General features: G+C 38.8%; 1 protein-coding gene across 1 annotated transcript; it reads right to left on the bottom strand.

Annotated features, from left to right (window-relative positions):
- Nucleotides 1–355: 355 nt before the first annotated feature.
- Nucleotides 356–19,269, bottom strand: PSMB4 (proteasome 20S subunit beta 4). Its single transcript, XM_053703950.1, has 7 exons — nucleotides 19,106–19,269; nucleotides 17,094–17,300; nucleotides 16,281–16,427; nucleotides 9,455–9,536; nucleotides 757–873; nucleotides 533–621; nucleotides 356–452 (listed from the first exon to the last, which is right to left on the bottom strand). Exons 1-7 carry the CDS (start codon nucleotides 19,216–19,218, stop codon nucleotides 440–442), a joined length of 768 nt encoding a protein of 255 aa, XP_053559925.1. The 5' UTR covers nucleotides 19,219–19,269; the 3' UTR covers nucleotides 356–439.
- Between the last annotated feature and the right edge of the window lie 1,425 nt (nucleotides 19,270–20,694).

The raw sequence follows: 20,694 nt of genomic DNA, 5'->3' as shown, positions 1-20,694 counted from the left end.
TTACTCTTTAACAAAAGGATAGCAGGAGAACTAAGCAAAATTGATAAGTGAATTGGAAAATTGTTTAAAATGGTATGCTCTATCTGAAATCGTGAAAGTTTAATTTTGACTTTACTGTCCCTTTAATATTTTAGCAAACTATCAATATGTAAGAATTCATGTTTATGTATTAGTAACTTTTTGTATTCTTATATCTCTACATATGCACACATAACAGTCTTACAAAAACATATATTTAATAGATGCTAATGATTAATCCTACTGTAAAAAAACAAAATGGTGTAACATTTTTTGTTTTCTTATTAAAACTTTAAATTAAGTTGAAAACAGACAAAATTGAAGCTTGATCATCTAATTTGTCATTTACAAAAAAATTGTTTATTAGAATACAGCAACAGGCAAAAGGGAAAGTAAACATACAAATTCAGTTCTTCTGTCTTTATTCAAATCCACTGCAAGAAACAAAATAATCCAATTAATTCCAGAACTGTAAGAGAAATAATAAAATGTTTTAAGTTACCAAAGAACTCACCTGATAAGATCAGCAATATCCCAGTTGGTTTCTGAAGACAGAGGCCCTTCAATCTCTACTCCACTCTCCGTTACAGTAGCAATCTCATACTGCAACACAAAAGAAAAGAAGTATTCTATGTAGAGGATTAGGATTATAAAAAGGTATTTCATGGTGCAACAGAAAGTATTCTAAAGCATTCTATGTATAGGATTAAATGTATTTTTTTTGTCCTGGGTACTTACCCTGTTATAAGAGCGGGCATCCCTGTAATAAAGCACCTTCATGCAGCGTTCCACCAGCTGACGGGCCTCGTCCTTTGTTAGGCTGGGTTTGTTCTCCACTACCTCTCTCATCAATGGCTGCAACGTATTAATAATAAAAAACAAACAAAAAACAACAACATTTATTTAAAGGGGTATTGTGATTACTAGACATTTATGTTGTAGCTAGCTATAAAATAACAAATCAGTAAAGGATATAGATATATATATATATATATATATATATATATATATATATATATATATATATATATATATATATATATATATATACATACATATACACACACACACACACATACACATATATCGTTCTTAAAAAGGGACATTGTACACTAGATTTTTCTTTGCATAAATGTTTTGTAGATGATCCATTTTTGTAACTATGTATAGTTTTGATTATTTTCTTAACAACATTGTGTTGATTTTCAGACTCCTAACCAAGACCCCACAGTGTCAGATGTATACATGCGTTTACAAGCTCCTGTTTATGTGATGTCTTCATATGCAAAGGGGGGGGGGGGGGGTCTGCTCTTCTGGTTTCCCCAGCCCCTTTCACTGAGTGTCCCAGCCAAACCTCATCAAAAGTGGTAAACTGGGAGCTTTTAAGATCTTCTAAGTAAGTTTTTAAAAGGTTTTAAACTGTATTTTTATATCGGTATCTGTGCATATTCTTCTTTATAGTAGTGTCTATTACATGCAGTTATATGACAATTGGTGTATATTGTCCCTTTAAGACAATTATTTTGCAATAGGCAAAGGCCACCCAACATTTGCCTTATTTGGGGGAGCCAATCTAGGCTTTAGTCTGCAGACAAGAAAGCTAGTCACTGTCATAAAGTTTGCATAAAATGCATTGTTTTGCAGTGACCTGATAAAGCCAATTATGGACATATATGTAGTAGGGTTAGCCTTAATAAGTTAGCAGGGTGCATTTCAAGTTCTGAACAATTAGAAATTGCTCAATTTTCGGAGCCAAATTACATGACAAGGGGTAAAATAAAGAATGACAATATATTGCAAACATTGTATATAAAAATCTCATGGCGTAATTTTATACGCCTTTGCATGGTTTTGAAATGCTTGAAGAAACTACTGTAACAATGTGATCAATAAAACTAGGCATTTGCATTCAGATTTATTCTTGTGTAAGTGCAACACACTAAAATCTGCACTTACACAAAAATATGGCTTCGAAAATTGACGAATGCGGCCACTATGTTCAGCATTAGTTTAGTTCCGAAAGGTACAAATCAACATGTATTAATAAAATATTATATATACTCAAATTACTTTTTTCTTTAAACTTAAACAGTTCTTATTAGTTATGATGAATGATGTATAAAAATCCATTGGGGGTGTGCCATTATTAAAAATAGGAATATATGCAATGCCACCAAATACGCATTGAGGTTTAATATATAGGAATTATTGTAAAATAAGAAAGTTAGATTACAGTACAATTATTAAATGTACAGTGGGTATTGAAAAGAATCATCCCTGTAGAAAATAATCACATTTTCTCCTGTTAAGTGTAGTCAGTCCACGGGTCATCCATTACTTATGGGATTATAACTCCTCCCTAACAGGAAGTGCAAGAGGATCACCCAAGCAGAGCTGCTATATAGCTCCTCCCCTCTACGTCATATCCAGTCATTCTCTTGCACCTAACTAAAGATAGGACGTGTGAGAGGACTGTGGTGTGTTAAACTTAGTTTTTATTTCTTCAATCAGAAGTTTGTTATTTTAAACAGCACCAGAGTGTGTTGTTTGTTCTCAGGCAGCTTTAGAAGAAGAATCTGCCTGAGTTTTCTATGATCTTAGCGGTCGTAACTAAGATCCACTTGCTGTTCTCGGCCATTCTGAGGAGTGAGGTAACTTCAGAACAGGGGATAGCATGCAGGGCCACCTGCAAGGAGGTATGTGCAGTAAATTATTTTCTATGGAATGGAATTGGCTGAGAAAATACTGCTAATACCGATGTAATGTAAGTGCAGCCTTAAATGCAGTAGTAGCGACTGGTATCAGGCTGATATGTATGTATGTATACTCTGAGGTATTTCTGGGGAATGGAATTTCACTAAGAAAATACTGTCAATATTAAAGTAATATTTGAGCCTGCACTGCAGTGAAAGCGACTAGCAGCAGGCTTATTAATAACACTTCATAATTTTCAATTTTAAAACGTTTACTGGCATGTTAATCGTTTTTTCTGAGGTACTTGGTGATAAAACTTTATGGGCATGATTTTTACCACATGGCTGTCATTTTTTTCTGCATAAAAACAGTTTACTGAGCTTCCCCACTGTTGTAATATGAGTGGGAGGGGCCTATTTTAGCGCTTTATTGCGCAGTAAAAATTTAGTCACAGTCTTCCTATTTCTTCCTCCATGATCCAGGACGTCTCTACAGAGCCCAGGGGTCTCCAAAACTAGTTTTGAGGGAGGTAATCAGTCACAGCAGACCTGTGACAGTGTGTTTGACTGTGATAAAAACGTTTATTACTTCAACTGTTATCCGTTTTGGGTATTAAGGGGTTAATCATCCTTTTGCTGGTGGGTGCAATCCTCTGCTAACTTTATACATTTTCTGTTAAAATTTGGTTGTTTTAACATATTTGGTTCATTGTTAATTCAACTGTGTCACATTTTTATGTTTCTTAAAGGCGCAGTAGCGTTTTTTATATAGCTTGTAAATTTATTTAAAAGTTTTTTCCAAGCTTGCTAGTGTTATTGCTAGTCTGTTTAAACATGTCTGACACAGATGAATCTGTTTGTTCACTATGTTTAAAGGCCAATGTGGAGCCCAATAGAAATTTGTGCACTCAATGTATAGATGTTACTTTGAATAAAAGTCAAACTTTATATGTTAAAAAAATATCACCAGACAACGAGGGGGAAGTTATGCCGACTAACTCTCCTCACGTGTCAGTACCTTCGCCTCCCGCTCAGGAGGTGCGTGATATTGTGGCGCCAAGTACATCAGGGCGGCCCATACAAATCACTTTGCAAGACATGGCTAATGTTATGACTGAAGTACTATCTAAATTGCCAGAATTAAGAGGTAAACGCGATCACTCTGGGGTAAGAACAGAGTGCCCTGATAATAGTAGAGCCATGTCTGATACTGCGTCACAATTTGCAGAACATGAGGACGGAGAGCTTCATTCTGTGGGTGACGGATCTGATCCAAGTAAACTGGATTCAGAGATTTCAAATTTTAAATTTAAGCTTGAGAACCTCCGTGTATTACTAGGGGAGGTATTACGGCTCTGAATGATTGTAACACGGTTGCAATTCCAGAGAAAGTATGTAGGCTGGATAAATATTTTGCGGTACCGGCGTGTACTGACGTTTTTCCTATACCTAAAAGGCTTACAGAAATTGTTAACAAGGAGTGGGATAGACCCGGTGTGCCCTTTTCACCCCCTCCTATATTTAGAAAAATGTTTCCAATAGACGCCACCACACGGGACCTATGGCAGACGGTCCCTAAGGTGGAGGGAGCAGTTTCTACTCTGGCTAAGCGCACCACTATCCCGGTGGAGGATAGCTGTGCTTTTTCAGATCCAATGGATAAAAAGTTAGAAACCCAACCAGTCCTGGAACAAGGGCAAGCAGGCCAGAAAACCTGCTGCTGCCCCTAAGACAGCATGAAGTGAGGGCCCCCGATCCGGAAACGGATATAGTGGGGGGCAGACTTTCTCTCTTTGCCCAGGCTTGGGCAAGAGATGTCCAGGATCCCTGGGCGTTGGAAATCATATCTCAGGGATATCTTCTGGACTTCAAAGCTTCTCCTCCACAAGGGAGATTTCATCTTTCAAGGTTATCAGCAAACCAGATAAAGAAAGAGGCGTTTCTACGCTGTGTACAATACCTCTTACTAATGGGAGTGATCCACCCAGTTCCGCGGTCGGAACACGGGCAAGGATTCTATTCAAATCTGTTTGTGGTTCCCAAAAAAGAGGGAACCTTCAGACAAATCTTGGACTTAAAGATCCTAAACAAATTCCTAAGAGTTCCATCGTTCAAAATGGAAACTATTCGAACCATCTTCCCATGATCCAAGAGGGTCAGTACATGACCACAGTGGATTTAAAGGATGCCTACCTTCACATACCGATTCACAAGGATCATTACCGGTATCTAAGATTTGCCTTCCTAAACAGGCATTACCAGTTTGTAGCTCTTCCCTTCGGGTTAGCTACGGCTCCAAGAATCTTTACAAAGGTTCTGGGCTCTCTTCTGGCGGTACTACGACCGCGAGGCATAGCGGTAGCTCCGTACCTAGACGACATTCTGATACAAGCGTCAAGTTTCCAAACTGCCAAGTCTCATACAGAGTTAGTTCTGGCATTTCTAAGGTCGCATGGGTGGAAGGTGAATGTAGAAAAGAGTTCTCTATTGCCACTCACAAGAGTTCCCTTTCTAGGGACTCTTATAGATTCTGTAGAAATGAAAATTTACCTGACGGAGGACAGGTTATCAAAACTTCTAAATGCTTGCCGTGTCCTTCATTCCATTCAACACCCGTCAGTGGCTCAGTGCATGGAGGTAATCGGCTTAATGGTAGCGGCAATGGACATAGTACCATTTGCGCGCCTGCATCTCAGACCGCTGCAATTGTGCATGCTAAGTCAGTGGAATGGGGATTACTCAGATTTGTCCCCTCTGCTAAATCTGGATCAAGAGACCAGAGATTCTCTTCTATGGTGGCTTTCTCGGCCACATCTGTCCAAGGGGATGCCCTTCCGCAGGCCAGATTGGACGATTGTAACAACAGACGCCAGCCTTCTAGGTTGGGGCGCAGTCTGGAATTCCCTGAAGGCTCAGGGATCATGGACTCAGGAGGAGAGACTCCTTCCAATAAACATTCTGGAATTAAGAGCAATTTTCAATGCTCTTCTGGCTTGGCCTCAGTTAGCAACTCTGAGGTTCATCAGGTTTCAGTCGGACAACATCACGACTGTGGCTTACATCAACCATCAAGGAGGAACAAGGAGTTCCCTAGCGATGATGGAAGTCTCAAAGATAATTCGCTGGGCAGAGTCTCACTCTTGCCACCTGTCAGCGATCCACATCCCAGGCGTGGAGAACTGGGAGGCGGATTTTCTAAGTCGCCAGACCTTTCATCCGGGGGAGTGGGAACTTCATCCGGAGGTGTTTGCCCAACTGCTTCATCATTGGGGCAAACCAGATCTGGATCTCATGGCGTCTCGCCAGAACGCCAAGCTTCCTTGTTACGGATCCAGGTCCAGGGACCCGGGAGCGGTGCTGATAGATGCTCTGACAGCACCTTGGGTCTTCAACATGGCTTATATGTTCCACCTTTCCCGATGCTTCCTCGATTGATTGCCAGGATCAAACAGGAGAGAGCATCGGTGATTCTAATAGCGCCTGCGTGGCCACGCAGGACCTGGTATGCAGATCTAGTGGACATGTCGTCCTGTCCACCATGGTCTCTGCCTCTGAGACAGGACCTTCTGATTCAGGGTCCTTTCAAACATCCAAATCTAATTTCTCTGAGGCTGACTGCATGGAGATTGAACGCTTGATTCTATCAAAGCGTGGATTCTCGGAGTCAGTGATTGATACCTTAATACAGGCTAGGAAACCTGTTACCAGGAAAATTTACCATAAAATATGGCGTAAATACTTATATTGGTGCGAATCCAAGAGTTACTCATGGAGTAAGGTTAGGATTCCTAGGATATTGTCTTTTCTACAAGAGGGTTTAGAAAAGGGTTTATCTGCTAGTTCGTTAAAGGGACAGATTTCAGCTCTGTCTATCCTTTTACACAAACGTCTGGCAGAAGTTCCAGACGTTCAGGCTTTTTGTCAGGCTTTGGCTAGGATTAAGCCTGTGTTTAAGACTGTTGCTCCGCCGTGGAGCTTAAACTTAGTTCTTAACGTTCTGCAAGGTGTTCCGTTTGAACCCCTTCATTCCATCGATATCAAGCTGTTATCTTGGAAAGTTCTGTTTTTAATGGCTATTTCCTCGGCTCGAAGAGTCTGAGTTATCGGTCTTACATTGTGATTCTCCTTATCTGATTTTTCATTCAGACAAGGTAGTTCTGCGTACTAAACCTGGGTTCTTACCTAAGGTAGTCACTAACAAGAATATCAATCAAGAGATTGTTGTTCCATCATTGTGCCCTAACCCTTCTTCAAAGAAGGAAAGACTTTTGCACAATCTGGACGTCGTCCGTGCCCTGAAATTTTATTTGCAGGCAACTAAAGATTTTCGTCAAACTTCTTCTCTGTTTGTTGTTTATTCTGGACAGAGGAGAGGTCAAAAAGCTTCGGCTACCTCTCTCTCTTTTTGGCTTCGTAGCATAATACGTTTAGCCTATGAGACTGCTGGACAGCAGCCTCCTGAAAGGATTACAGCTCATTCTACTAGAGCTGTGGCTTCCACTTGGGCCTTTAAGAATGAGGCCTCTGTTGAACAGATTTGCAAGGCTGCAAATTGGTCTTCACTTCACACTTTTTCAAAATTTTACAAATTTGACACTTTTGCTTCTTCGGAGGTTGTTTTTGGGAGAAAGGTTCTAAAGGCAGTGGTTCCTTCCGTGTAAAGATCCTGCCTGTCCCTCCCGTCATCAGTGTACTTTTAGCTTTGGTATTGGTATCCCATAAGTAATGGATGACCCGTGGACTGACTACACTTAACAGGAGAAAATATAATTTATGCTTACCTGATAAATTAATTTCTCCTGTAGTGTAGTCAGTCCACGGCCCGCCCTGTTTTTACGGCAGGTCTAAATTTTAATTAAACTCCAGTCACCACTGCACCCTATAGTTTCTCCTTTCTCGTATGGTTTCGGTCGAATGACTGGATATGACAGAGGGGAGGAGCTATATAGCAGCTCTGCTTGGGTGATCCTCTTGCACTTCCTGTTAGGGAGGAGTTATAATCCCATAAGTAATGGATGACCCGTGGACTGACTACACTACAGGAGAAATGAATTTATCAGGTAAGCATAAATTATATTTTGTTGCTTTGCAGGCTGAAATAAAGACAGAAACATTTTTTGTTTATACAGTTGTAATTACTCAGTGGAACAGTTCTAACATCCAAGTGAAAGATATAACACCAACATGTCTGGCAAAAATAAAGACAATTTAAAAACAGAATCACTAATTTGGAAAAAGGATCAGTATTTTGTTGAACCACATTTTGCTTTAATTACGGCCTTTAGTCTGTTGGGATATGTCTCTACTAACTTTGCACATCTAGACTGTGCAATATTTGCCCACTCTTCTTTGCAGAACTGCTCCAGTTCCGTTACATTTGATAGTGACCGTTTGTGGCATGACTTGAAGACTGTAGTCCACAGATATTCAATGGTGTTTAAAGTCTGGGCTCTGACTAGGCCATGCAAGGACATTCACCTTTTCCTCACTGTGTGGTCATTTTTGATGTGTGCTTTGGGTCATTTTCATGTTGGAAGGTAAACCTCCTTCCCATTGACAACTTCCTGGCAGAGGGCAACAGATTTTTCCTCAAGAATTTGGTGTTTTGCCCCATCTATTATTCCTTCTATCCTGACAAGGACTCCAGTGCCTGCTGCAGAGAAACAACCCCATAACAAAATATTACCACCTCCATGCTTTACTGTAGGTGTGGTGTTATTTGGATGAAGAGCTGTATTGTATTTCCTCGAGACATATTGTTTGGTGTTGAAGCCAAATAATTCAATTTTAGTCTCATCTGACCATAACACCTTTATCCATGTGGCCTCAGAATCTTCTAGGTGTGTTAGGGCAAAGCTCAGTCATAACTGCATGTGTGACCTTTCTTGAGTGGCTTTTTTGCAACCCTCCCATACAAGCCACATTAGTGATATTGTTGTCACATGCACACAATGACCACTGTCATAAATTCATGCAACTGCTTCAGAGTTGATGTGGGCCTCTTGGTAGCCTCTCTGACCAGTTTCCTCCTGGCTCTTTCATCCAGTTTGGAGCAACGTCCTGATCCAGAGAGGGTCTGTGTTATACATAATACCTTCCACTTCTTGATAGACTTCACTGTGCTTCTAGGCATTGATAAAGTGTTTGATATTTTCTTGTATCCAATCTGCTGACTTGTGCCTGTCCACATTATCCCGGAGAACTTTTTTGACAGTGCCTTGCCACCCATAGTTGATTATTTGCTTCAGTTGCACTACCAGAGACTGAGGTGCTCTAGGCTCTTTTCATGCTGAGCTAATCAATATGCCCACAGCCGATCACAGTTTAAGGTCAAATGGCTTTGTGTGTGCCATTGAGAAGGCGATTAGCTACACCTGATTGAGCTTACAAGTAATTTTAGGAGGGGGATGATAGTTTTTCCAAATCAGTGATTCTGTTTTTTGAATTGTCTTTATTTTTGCCTGACATGTTGGTGTTCTATCTTTCACTTGGATGTTATAAGTTGCACTGAGTAATTACAACTGGATAAACAAAAACTGTCTTTATTTCAGGCTGCAAAGCAACAAAATGTGATTCTTTTCAATACCCACTGAAGAAACAAAAAGAAACCCGTGACATATCTATCCCTTTAAAAAAACCTTGTCTAAACAGAAGCAGAAACTATTAAGAAAACAAACAACGTGATTAACTGTAGAACAGACTGATTTAACAATTGTTGAGATTAATACAATGCAGGTGCTCACCTGAGCTAGATATGCTCCAAAACCAGTAGCAATTGTTGGTGCTTCATAGGCTACACCCAGCCTGTCCACATATCCAAGGAAGCTACATTTAAAAAAAACACACTAAACTGTGTCACTAATACTGATAAGTCAGGAGATTTAAATCTAAATAGTAGCACTTTGAGATAGTAATATGAAAGGTTTATTCCTGGTTAAATTAAATAAATAAAACACAAAGTATACTTTGATAATTTACCTCATTTTCCTGTACTTTAAAGGGACACTAAACCCCAAAAATTTATTTTATGATTCAAGTAGAGAATACAATTTTAAACAACATTCCAATTTACTTTTATTATCTAGTTATCCTTTGTTGAAGAAATAGCAATGCACATGGGTGAGCCAATCATATGAGGCATCTATGTACAGCAACCAATCAGCAGCTACTGAGCATATCTAGATATGCTTTTCATCACAGTATATCAAGAGAATAAAACAAATTAGATAATAGAAGTAAATTAGAAAGTTGTTTAAAATTGCATGCTCTTTCTAAATCATAAAAGAAAAAAAATTGGGTTTCATGTCCCTTTAAGAGGAGTTTACACACAAGGAAATAATTTCTTATATATTTAATATTCTGTATTAGGTATAAACAAGTCATTTGGAACAGATTAAGGGGAAACACTTTTTTTAGTACATTTTGCAAGCCTTATCCTACTACTTATTTGTCCCTAACTGGCCTAAGCATGGGTGATAACAGACTGAAGAAAAAAAAAAAAAAAAAGTTAGGCAACAAAATAACAGTGGCCAGTGTTAATTATCTAATCTATAATCTTACCCATCTTAACCACTTGAGCCAAATGGACGTAGGTACTACATCACACAGTATTTTGCCCAGCTTACTGTGCTGACATAGTACCAATGTTGTTAAACACAGAGGCGTGCATGTTGTTGTCCCCGCTGTCAGCTAAAAGAGCGGGAGCTGCAACCAGGGGGCAGAAGGCATCTGCCTTCATATGGGAGTACTGATTGTGCATGAAGCCAGATCGCAAATAGTTACAGAGAGTGATACTGTGTGTCACTCTCTGCAATGATCATTCTTCGGTGGGAGGGAAGTAGTGGTGGGAGGGAAGGGGTTCCCTACAGTACAGCAAAAGTGTTAGACAGGGGAGAGAAAGGGATGGAGCCCTACACTACAGAAAATTAACATTTAGAAGGGGGAGGTGGTACCCTACAGTAGTCACTTGGAGGAGGGGGTGGAACCCTGCATTACAGAAAAATATCTAAAATTTTATATGATCTAAAATGAAAAAAAAAAAATTGTTACTGACAGACAGGCTGCCAGTAACAAACATGGTCACAGTTTGTTTTAGCACACCTTGCAAGAAGTTTAAATACATCTTTGGGAGTGCAGCCAATGAGACCAAACAAAACATTTTTAAATGATGTAAGAATTGCCTGTAAACCCCCCCCCCAAAAAAAAACCCATGCTTTTATATGAAATCGGGATCTTAGTCACACAATATGGCCATATTCTGCTTAGCCAGTCATCCAACTTACAGGGTGCCCCAATATTTTTCTGGTGCCAACACAACAATACTTTGACTTTATCGGCTAAACCATTCCTGCTTTAACTCTGCATATTAGAATGAGACTCCCTGGCTTTATATATAACTCTTAAACACTGTCATGAGAAAACCTGAGCTTGGGTGGGATGCTTTAAAAGCATTTTGTTTTCTTTCATGAATCAGATGGATCATGCAATTATAAGCAACTTTCTAATTATCTCCTATTATCAATTTTTCTTCGTTCTCTTGGTAGCTTCATTTGAAAAGCAGGAATGTAAGCTTAGGAGCTGGCCTAATTTTGGTTCAGCACTTGCTGATTGCTGGCAACATTTAGACACCAATCAGGAAACGCTACCTAGGTGCTGAAACAAAAAATGGTCTGGCTCCTAAGCTTACATTCCTGCTTTTCAAATGAAGATACCAAGAGAACAAAGAAAAATTAATAGGAGTAAATTAGAAAGTTGCTTAAATTTGCATGATCTCCCTTTTTTAACAAATCCACAAAGTTTGGTTTTGTAGTGTTAGGACCAGTCAACACTGGGACACTAAGTTGGTGACTGGCTATGCAGAATATTGAGATTGTGTAACTAATATCCCAATTTAAATATAAAGGTATGTGTGTTTATTTGCAGGCAATTTTTGCAGAATTTAAAAATATTTTGTTTATTTGCAAGTGCATATGCATTAATACTATCTGTTTTGAATAACAAACATGACAGTGGACAGGAGGAGAGAGGTCAGGAAGGTGGGTGGTGAGGATAGATTACCACACAACATTAACTTTAAAAAAAAAAAATAAAGAAGTCCTAAACTGCATCCTATCTGCCAGTAAAAAAAAAAAAAAAAGAGCTGTTTGGGACAGATCAGGAAAGGATCAGTGTGTGGGAGAGGTGTCAGTAGGAAGGTAAGCCCTACACTGCAGCAAAAATTAACCTTACAAGCCGATTAAGCCCTTCACCGCCTGGAATTTCAAAAGTGTAGTGCGCTGTAATTAGCAGCCTTCTTAATTGCCAAAAAAGAATTGCAAAGCCATGCATGTCGGCTGTTTCTGAACAAAGGGGACCCCGGAAAAGCTTTTACAACCATTTGTCTTATGACTGCAGTAGTTGTGTATAAATAATTACAGCGAGAATCCCAAAGTTTTGCAAAATGTTGGGGACAAAATCAAATATACGAAAATGGTCCTAGATCAATACCCTAGGTTGTCTACTTTAAAAATATGATAGCCAAATGCTAAAAATTCTGGTACTTTGGGCAAGTTTTTCTCTGAAATTCTCGGTAGCGAAGGGGTTAAAGGGACAATAAAGTAAAAATGAACGTTCATAATTCAGATAAAGCACGTCATTTTAAACAACTAACCAATTTACTTTCACTATCAATCTGCATTTTCCTTTTTTATGCACACATTGAGGAACCAGCTCCTACTCAGCATGTGCAAAAGTTCACAAGTGTATACATTCTGTATATGAATCTATAATCGGCTGATGGTTGTCACATGATACAGAGGGCAGGTAAATTAAGCAATCTTTTAAATTTCTTATTATACAATTCTACTGCATTTATTGGTCCTTAAATAAAATTACTTCTTGGTAATGACTCAAAAACAAGATTGATGGTAACTTGACTTTTGTGATACAAGTATGTTTGTCTGGCATAGAGAGAAATCTTGAAAAATCTTTAGGGGTCGATTTATCAAGCTGCAGCGGTGCACACATACGCATCCCTGTCCGCCACAGCTCGCTTCTGGCAGGCTGAATTCCGCTACCGGAATTCAGCATTGCACACGAGTGCTATTTAGCGCCTGTGCACAGCCGAGTCCGCAATACACTTGCCCTGATAATCCAGGCAGAACCCGATATTTATCACATATCACTTCAAATATAAACGAATCAAGTAGACTCTTTATAATTTTAAAGGTTTATTCACAAGACAATAGCAAGGATAAAAAGGTATATTACTTATATATCGAAACCCTAACATAGACCAATATATCATATCGATATTTTCGCTAGAGAAACTATATTGCATTACTATCACTTACCAACTATTATGAGGGTTAATCAATAGCGCAAGACTACTGAAGAGGTTACGTGACAGCTATTCTGAGATTGTCTCTAACTCGGACACATCCTGATTGGTTAGACGAAAATCAATAAATACCCGTTCAAACTGCGCGCCTGTACCCTTTGATAAAGCCGGCAGCGGCGAAACATGTCAGGGGATAAGTGGGGACGTTAACGTGTCTTTATGTGTCCATAAAATAGATGTTTTAATAAGCACGTCTTTGCTGGTTAAGTGTATTGTACGAGGTGCTTCATCTCAATTATCTAACAGAACACGCAGCGAAAATGTGCGCCTGTATAATTTAGCATTGCTAGTTTTGTTGCACCCTTATACTTACCAATCGGGATCCGTTCTGATTATTATTTGTTGATGAAGGCTTGCACCGCACTCTACAGCTCTCTATTAACTCTGCTGCCGTGTACTTACATAGTGTAACATTATCTTCAAGTGCCTTAATATATTATTTTAGATAGATGCACGCTGCGGATGTATGCGCGTGTAATATACAAATTGGATAGGCACCGTAAGATATTATAAAGTATGCTCACGGTATATAGCGATAAAGATAGGTACAAAAAGTAATTCTATTATTTCTTCACACACTCCCATTACATGTAACAGTGCACTCTGCGATCTAGCATAATTACAGCCACTCAAGTGTTAACCGTGTTACAGTAAGGAGATAATATGAAATAATGGGAATTACAATATTTAGGGTAAACCCAACATATGTTATTGCAGCAGCATAGGTTACATTGATATTATTCAGGTATTAATTGGTTACATTGTTGCAAGCCCTTATTATTCCCAGTATATCTTTATTGCATCAGTTCGATGGGCACAGAATTCCTGCTCATTTGTACCCTTCTGTTAATTTAGGGAACCTCTTAGCCCGTGGGTTTGAATCACACCTGTAATAACTACACTTTAGAGCATTGATTAATACCTACATCCTAGGCCTATTGATATAGTTATTGAGCATTTGTTCTCCCCCTCCAGCAAGTTACGACTTAATATGTATGTCTTATTTGATTTTTTTATAGTGAAATAAAAGTTTTATTTTAATCTACTAACTTTCTCAGCCAGAGTAACACTGCTCTTCCGTTCAAGCCACTAAGAAACGTGAGTGCTTTAAAAGTGTACACACCCTTCAGTCCTGTACTGAGAACTTGTTTGTTATTTAGGAGATGGCAATATCCCCAGTCGGATGAGGTGGCGAAAGGTTAGGAAAGCAGCGATCTGATGACCGCTGCTTCATAAATAGGAGTCAGAGGGAGGCGAAGGGGTTGATAAATCGACCCTATAGTGTATTTTTTTTGAGACTTATCTTGAATTTGTCCTTCAAATCCAGAACCCTGCATAGCAGGATAAACTACGATCTAACTAAAATTAGCATTCCTGAAATGATTTCAGGGGTTTCACAGTACTGCTGAGACTTAGAGTTTCTAGCCAAAACGGAGAGCTTTAGATTATCATTTAAAAAGAACAAAGTATTATATATAATACTTAGGTAGCACCACAAAAAAATATATATGTTAGTTATGCCAATTCTCAAGGGGAGAAAAAAGGCCCAAAGTTGCATATAATACTAGTAAAAATGTACCATTGGGATTTAAACACATATAAAAGGAAAAAATGCAAAGGGGGGGTGTTAATACCGTTAGATGGTTTAAAATCACCACCGGATAATCCACAATTACTGAGTATAGGTGAATAGTCCTATGAGTTTCAAAAGTCTCATTCAGTGTCTTTTCCGGATAAAAATATAATATATGAAAATAATAGATAAAGTCAAATTAGCTTTCAAACTTCCCTTTTAGTGATGTTCCTTTTCTTTTTGGTGTCCCTTCCAAACACTGATGTGATCTCCATGAGAGATGAGGTATAAAAGAGAAAAAAAAAAATCTGTAGATACAGAAAGGGGGATGGAGCGCAGCCAGGGGGGAAAACACCAATCTAAGTGCAGATTTTTTTAAAAACACTTAGCACTTTATTCACATAAACACATCAAAATGCGCACTTACAGACTAAACCCTCAAACATATGAGGTATGTGATTACAGATTCATACAGATGTCCACCATAAAGCGATACTTCATATCCAGAAGTGTAATATGACTCCAAAGACCCCTTGTCAAGCAATGTGTTAACATTATATGCCCACAGTCACAATATAAAAGTTATTCACAGGGCTGTGCAAGGTTCGGGGGACATAGTCAATAACGTGTAAAAACACAGGAGGTAAAAGATACAGTGGCAGCGAGTATCCTATATAAGCCGGCTTGGATCCGCCGCTGCTCACAGCTTACCAATATCCTCCGTATATGAGATGGGCGTTGCCTTACGCGCCACAGTATTTTTTACCTCCTCCTGTGTTTTTACACGTTATTGACTATGTCCCCCGAACCTTGCACAGCCCTGTGAATAACTTTTATATTGTGACTGTGGGCATATAATGCTATAGGCGATTTCAACAAATAATAGCATAAAGGACAGAACCCCGGTCAGTATTACTATATAGTGAGCTGTTAACACATTGCTTGACAAGGGGTCTTTGGAGTCATATTACACTTCTGGATATGAAGTATCGCTTTATGGTGGACATCTGTATGAATCTGTAATCACATACCTCATATGTTTGAGGGTTTAGTCTGTAAGTGCGCATTTTGATGTGTTGTTTATGTGAATAAATCTGCACTTAGATTGGTGTTTTCCCCCCTGGCTGCGCTCCATCCCCCTTTCTGTATCTACAGATTTTTTTCTTTAGATTATCATGCCCTTAGAGTCAAATAGACCCTTAAACCTTGCTTAATAACGCTAAGCAATAGGTCTATGGCTTGGTGATTACGTTACCCAATTCCATTACAGAATTAATTTATTCCAACTGTATGCAAGGATAATGAGCATGCATTACCGGGAGCTGCAGCCTTGCACTATTATTTTTTTCATTAGTTTTTTTCTCTAGGGTAATTTAAAATTTGAGTATCTCTCCCGCTAAATGTTACATTCCAGGTTCATATTCTTGGCACATACTGGACAGAATAAATCCATCATCTTTCTCTAACAAGAAGCACCTCTCAGTTGTAATGTTTGTATTAATTAAATGGCCACATATGGATTCTCAGTGCTCCAGGTAATATCAAAGAAAAATGAATTTGATCACTGCTAAGTAATTTCTTATTGATCAGATCATGAATTCCAACATTATGAACCTACCTCTCCCCATTAGAGAAACCTCCAAGGACCACAGTATTCCATAGTGGGTTCATTTTACTCCTTCGATTGTAAAAGACACGGGTGAGCCAGGAATGTATGGCCTTGGGGCTGTAGCTGTGACCATCACCTAGCAGCTCCTCATCAATCCTATAATAGCAAATAGATACAATAAATAATTACTTCATTCAATAAAACACCCACAGTGCTTCTCAAATAACCAGGTTGATTGCATTGGTGGATTTAAGAATTGACTATTGACATTGCATCTCATAAAATTCACTTTAAGCACCATTCTACAGATATAACATTACTGGCTCAGTCCACAAGCATCAAACCATATAGTTTATATATTCTTCTAACACATTTATTTCAGATTTAGGATACAGCAAGAATACTGAGGTGCCAGCCCATGTTTATTTACAAATAAGGGGGGGGGGGGGTTAGGAAACAGGGGTAAAATCTGAGGAGCCACAGTTCCCTATTTGTGGGAATTAGTCAAGGTTTGATATAATGCAAAGCATATCATTGTAAAAAACTCTGGTCTAACATGCAAACTACTCCTGGTCCTTCAAGACTCAACTATGATACAATTAAACATACACTTTAAAAGAAAATTGTGCATATTAAATTATATTTACTGTCAATGTTTCATACATATGGTGTGTAAAATTGAGCTATATAAATTGCTTGATGTTTCCTGCAAACATTTTCACATACAGCATAAGGGAAAAGAGATATATTCCTACAATATTAAACATGTTGATTTGTAGAATAAAATATTTTTTAGCTTAAAAGATGCAAGATAACACTTACACCATCTGATCAATAACAGTCTTAAGGTACTGATAATCTGCATAATCTCCAGATGCACCCAAGATTGTATTTGAATTCACTTTCATTATCCTGGAAATGTTACGGAACCTGGCAAGGGAGCCATAGGATCCTAACATGTCAGCAGCTATAATTACTCCGCCATCAAACTTCACCCCCAAGACTGAGGTTCCAGTAACCATAGGATTCCTGCAGAGAAGGGGGAAAAAAACAAAAAAGTAAAAATGAAGGCAAGCAATGTACACTGGATTCATAAACCTAGAGTCAGACTTCTTACAAGAATTTAACGCGTTTCATAATCTGATCCAGGTTAACTATAGATAATGGAAATGGACCTTCTGTTGGCAAATGCTATTTCTGATAAAACTTTGCATTAGGTATGGTGTGAGAAGTGTTGGTAAACTTTCCACTTTTTATAATCAGATCCTGAATGTTAGTGATATTTTAGATGGACTTGATTTTTCTAATGAAGATTTGCTTTACCTTACTTTTTAATCTAGCCATGCCATTTTAATGTCGCACGATCCCGCCGCACACTTCAAAAAGTACTATTTGTTGTGAGCAAATGGTTTGAACTGTTCTACAATCAGTGCTCTAGCTACAATAAAAGTGCCATATGGATAGAGCGCTGATAGGAAAAAAAGTTCAAACCGTTCGCTCACAAAAACAATGACTTTTGAAGTGTGTGGCGGGAGACTGGAGTATTAGAATGGCACGACTCGATTAAAAAGTAAGTTACAGCGCATCTTCATTAGAAATGATCAATTAAAGTCCATCTAAAATATCACCAACATTTAGTTAACGATCAATTTAACTAAATATTATACCATTTTGTTTCTATAATTAGAATATTGAAGAAGCATAAAAATATTCTAATATGTTACAGCATTTTATTACTAGATATTTAACCCCTATAAACCCACAAAGCCCTTACAGGTGCCACAATGCATTGCTATTGATGAGCTGGAAACAGCAACTCAGAAGCAGCATTCACACATTGTCATAAATCACTAGCTATGTTCTGTTTGGATTGCCTTAACCTAAGAACATCTTTTTTATGAAGGGTCACAGACAGGAAACCCCAAAATGTTCTTTCATGATTTAGATAGAACATACAATTTTAAACAACATTCCAATTTAATAATATTATCACATTTGCTTTATTCTCTTGTTATCCTTTGCAGAAAGAACAGCATTTCACTACTGACAGCTAGATGAACACATCAAGTTAGCAATTCACAATAAACAAATGTGAGCAGGCACTAATCAGCGGCTAGCTCCCACTAGTGTAGGTTATTTGTGTGGATTCTTTTTCAACAAGGGATACCAAGAGAACAAAGCATATTTGGAAATAGAAGTGAATTTAAAAATGTCTTAAAATGACATGCTCTATCTGAATCATGCAAGTGTCATTTTGACTTTTCTATCCCTTTAAAGTACTCTAATGCAGTGATAAAATGATTTCCCCTTTAGCTACTTTTGGACTTTTAAAGGAAGCAAAAATCGATAAACCCAAATAACTTAAAACGAAAGTGAAAGCCGAGTCTACATAATGACACAGCTCTTTAGAGTCAGAATACATTATCCAACATCATAACATTAGGGACCTGGTAATGCAAAATTACATTTTTACCTTAATAAAGGTTGTGATCTTATCTCTCACATAAAGTGTTTCTCTAACTACACACTTTTAGGCTAGTTTCTCTGCAGCCCGTATTTCCTTAGTGCATCTTTTCCAGGGTCCTTTCACACGACATAAAACACACGAACCCCATCTTATACCCTTTTTACCGCATGGTACTGCCCCACTCCCGGGCCTTCCTTTAACTTCTATACCACTGACCGTTTCACTCTAATACATCATTTTAACTTACCGAGAGTGCATTTCCTACCCCATGACTAAATGATCATAGTGTTAACGAGGGTCTCATCCCTCTCTCTCGCCATTTCCATATATAGTTAGAACATTGACCCCCCCATACCAGCATTCTTACAATGTGTGTTTGACCGGGCCCTCAGTTGCTCTGGTAAGACCTCCGGGGAAGGCATGTAATTCTCCCGGTGCCGGTCCTCCGGGCCACAGCTTCATCCCACTACCCATCATCATGGTGGTGCAGCAACAATGACACTGCTGCTCTTGATCGGCGGGGCGGAAACTGTAATACTTCCGGGTGCGCCGACATCTTGTGGATGGCTCACGCATTGAAACCTTTGACCTCCCTCATATTGTGGCTGTCAGGGAGGGAGGGATTTTCAGGCTTGTTTCGAATAGGTCAAGAATTGGAAGTTTAATACATTTCTAAGCTACAGTCATGATCAGTATAGCATCTATTAGTCACAAAAAGGTTAACAACATAGTTTTTATTGTATATGTTTAGGATAATAAATGCAAATTAAACAAAACCATAACTGTTGTGACATTATTATTTTTATACCCACTGATTAAACAGTGGGTATTGTGAAGTTTTGTGGTTTTTATAGGGGCACGATGCCGGTACAGAACATTGAGGAAAAAATCGTTCTAATTTTAGTTCACCTGTATTTAGTTCTCTGTATAAAAATCTAAAGTGAAGCAAAAAATTGTGGTCTCTTTAGATTATTAACAAATAATAAAAAAAAACGTTTATAGATATTACACTTTTTAGGGTGACCAGATGTCCCCGATTTTAGGGGACAGTCCCCGGTTTGAGGAGACTTTCCCCACAGTACCCGCCGGACAAATTATGTCCCCGGAAATGTCCCCGGGAAGTAGGGTGACCACATATCCAAACTGCCATTCAGGGACGCCCCCCCAGCCCCCCCCCCCTGGAAAGCACCCCCCCCCCCCCGGCCGCCCCCCTACCCCTGCCCCCCCCCCCAAAAAAAAAGGTGATTTTGATACCATTTTATTTTTTTATTTGTGTCATGTTAAAGGGTTAGTCATATTTAAAAAAATATATATTTTTTCAAGAACAGTTGTTTTTGTACACATGGAAATATCTGCAGGTGATACTTGAGACTCAGTTGCTACCTGGCTGGTAAGGACACCTCCTGCAACGCTATTGAGTGGACAGGGCAAGCATTTACAAAAATAAACACACATAAATATTTTCATGTGTACAAAAACAACTGTTCTTGAACAAAAATATATATTTTTTTAAATACGACTAACGGTGCAGACACATTATGTAATTTTACCTCAATAGATCAGTGTCATTTTTTGTCAAAGTTATCTGGAACTGCTCCAGATAACTTTGACAAAAAATGACACTGATCTATTGAGGTAAAATTACATAATGTGTCTGCACCGTTAGCAACACTGACTGACATCAAATCAATAGGTATCGACTCAAATCCAAATATTTATGGTGTGCACTATGTAGAGACATGAGGCTATTTAGATAGACCCAGTATTGTAAATATTATACTGAGGTACCACCGTTACCTAATACTTGGCTCCAGTCCAACTCTGTCAGGCACAGCAGTCACTCTCTCCAGTCTCCACCGGTCTCGATTCCACTAACGTAAGTCCTCTACGCAGGTCCACTGTCCAGTAATCAATGTAGCAGCCAGCGACATTGTATCGCATTATATAGGCTGAAGC

The sequence above is a fragment of the Bombina bombina genome, chromosome 1, assembly GCF_027579735.1.
Source record: "Bombina bombina isolate aBomBom1 chromosome 1, aBomBom1.pri, whole genome shotgun sequence".
Lineage (NCBI taxonomy): Eukaryota > Metazoa > Chordata > Amphibia > Anura > Bombinatoridae > Bombina > Bombina bombina.
Note: the sequence above shows the minus strand (reverse complement) of the source record. Positions and strands in the feature narration are given on the sequence as shown.

Coding starts and splice junctions, on each gene's coding strand:
- PSMB4 (XM_053703950.1), bottom strand. CDS start 19,218: ATGATGATGGGTAGTGGGATGAAGCTGTGGCCCGGAGGACCGGCACCG. Junction 16,428..17,093: donor ACTGTTATTGATCAGATGGT/GTAAGTGTTATC, acceptor TTGCTATTATAG/GATTGATGAGGAGCTGCTAG. Junction 622..756: donor ATGCCCGCTCTTATAACAGG/GTAAGTACCCAG, acceptor TTTGTGTTGCAG/TATGAGATTGCTACTGTAAC.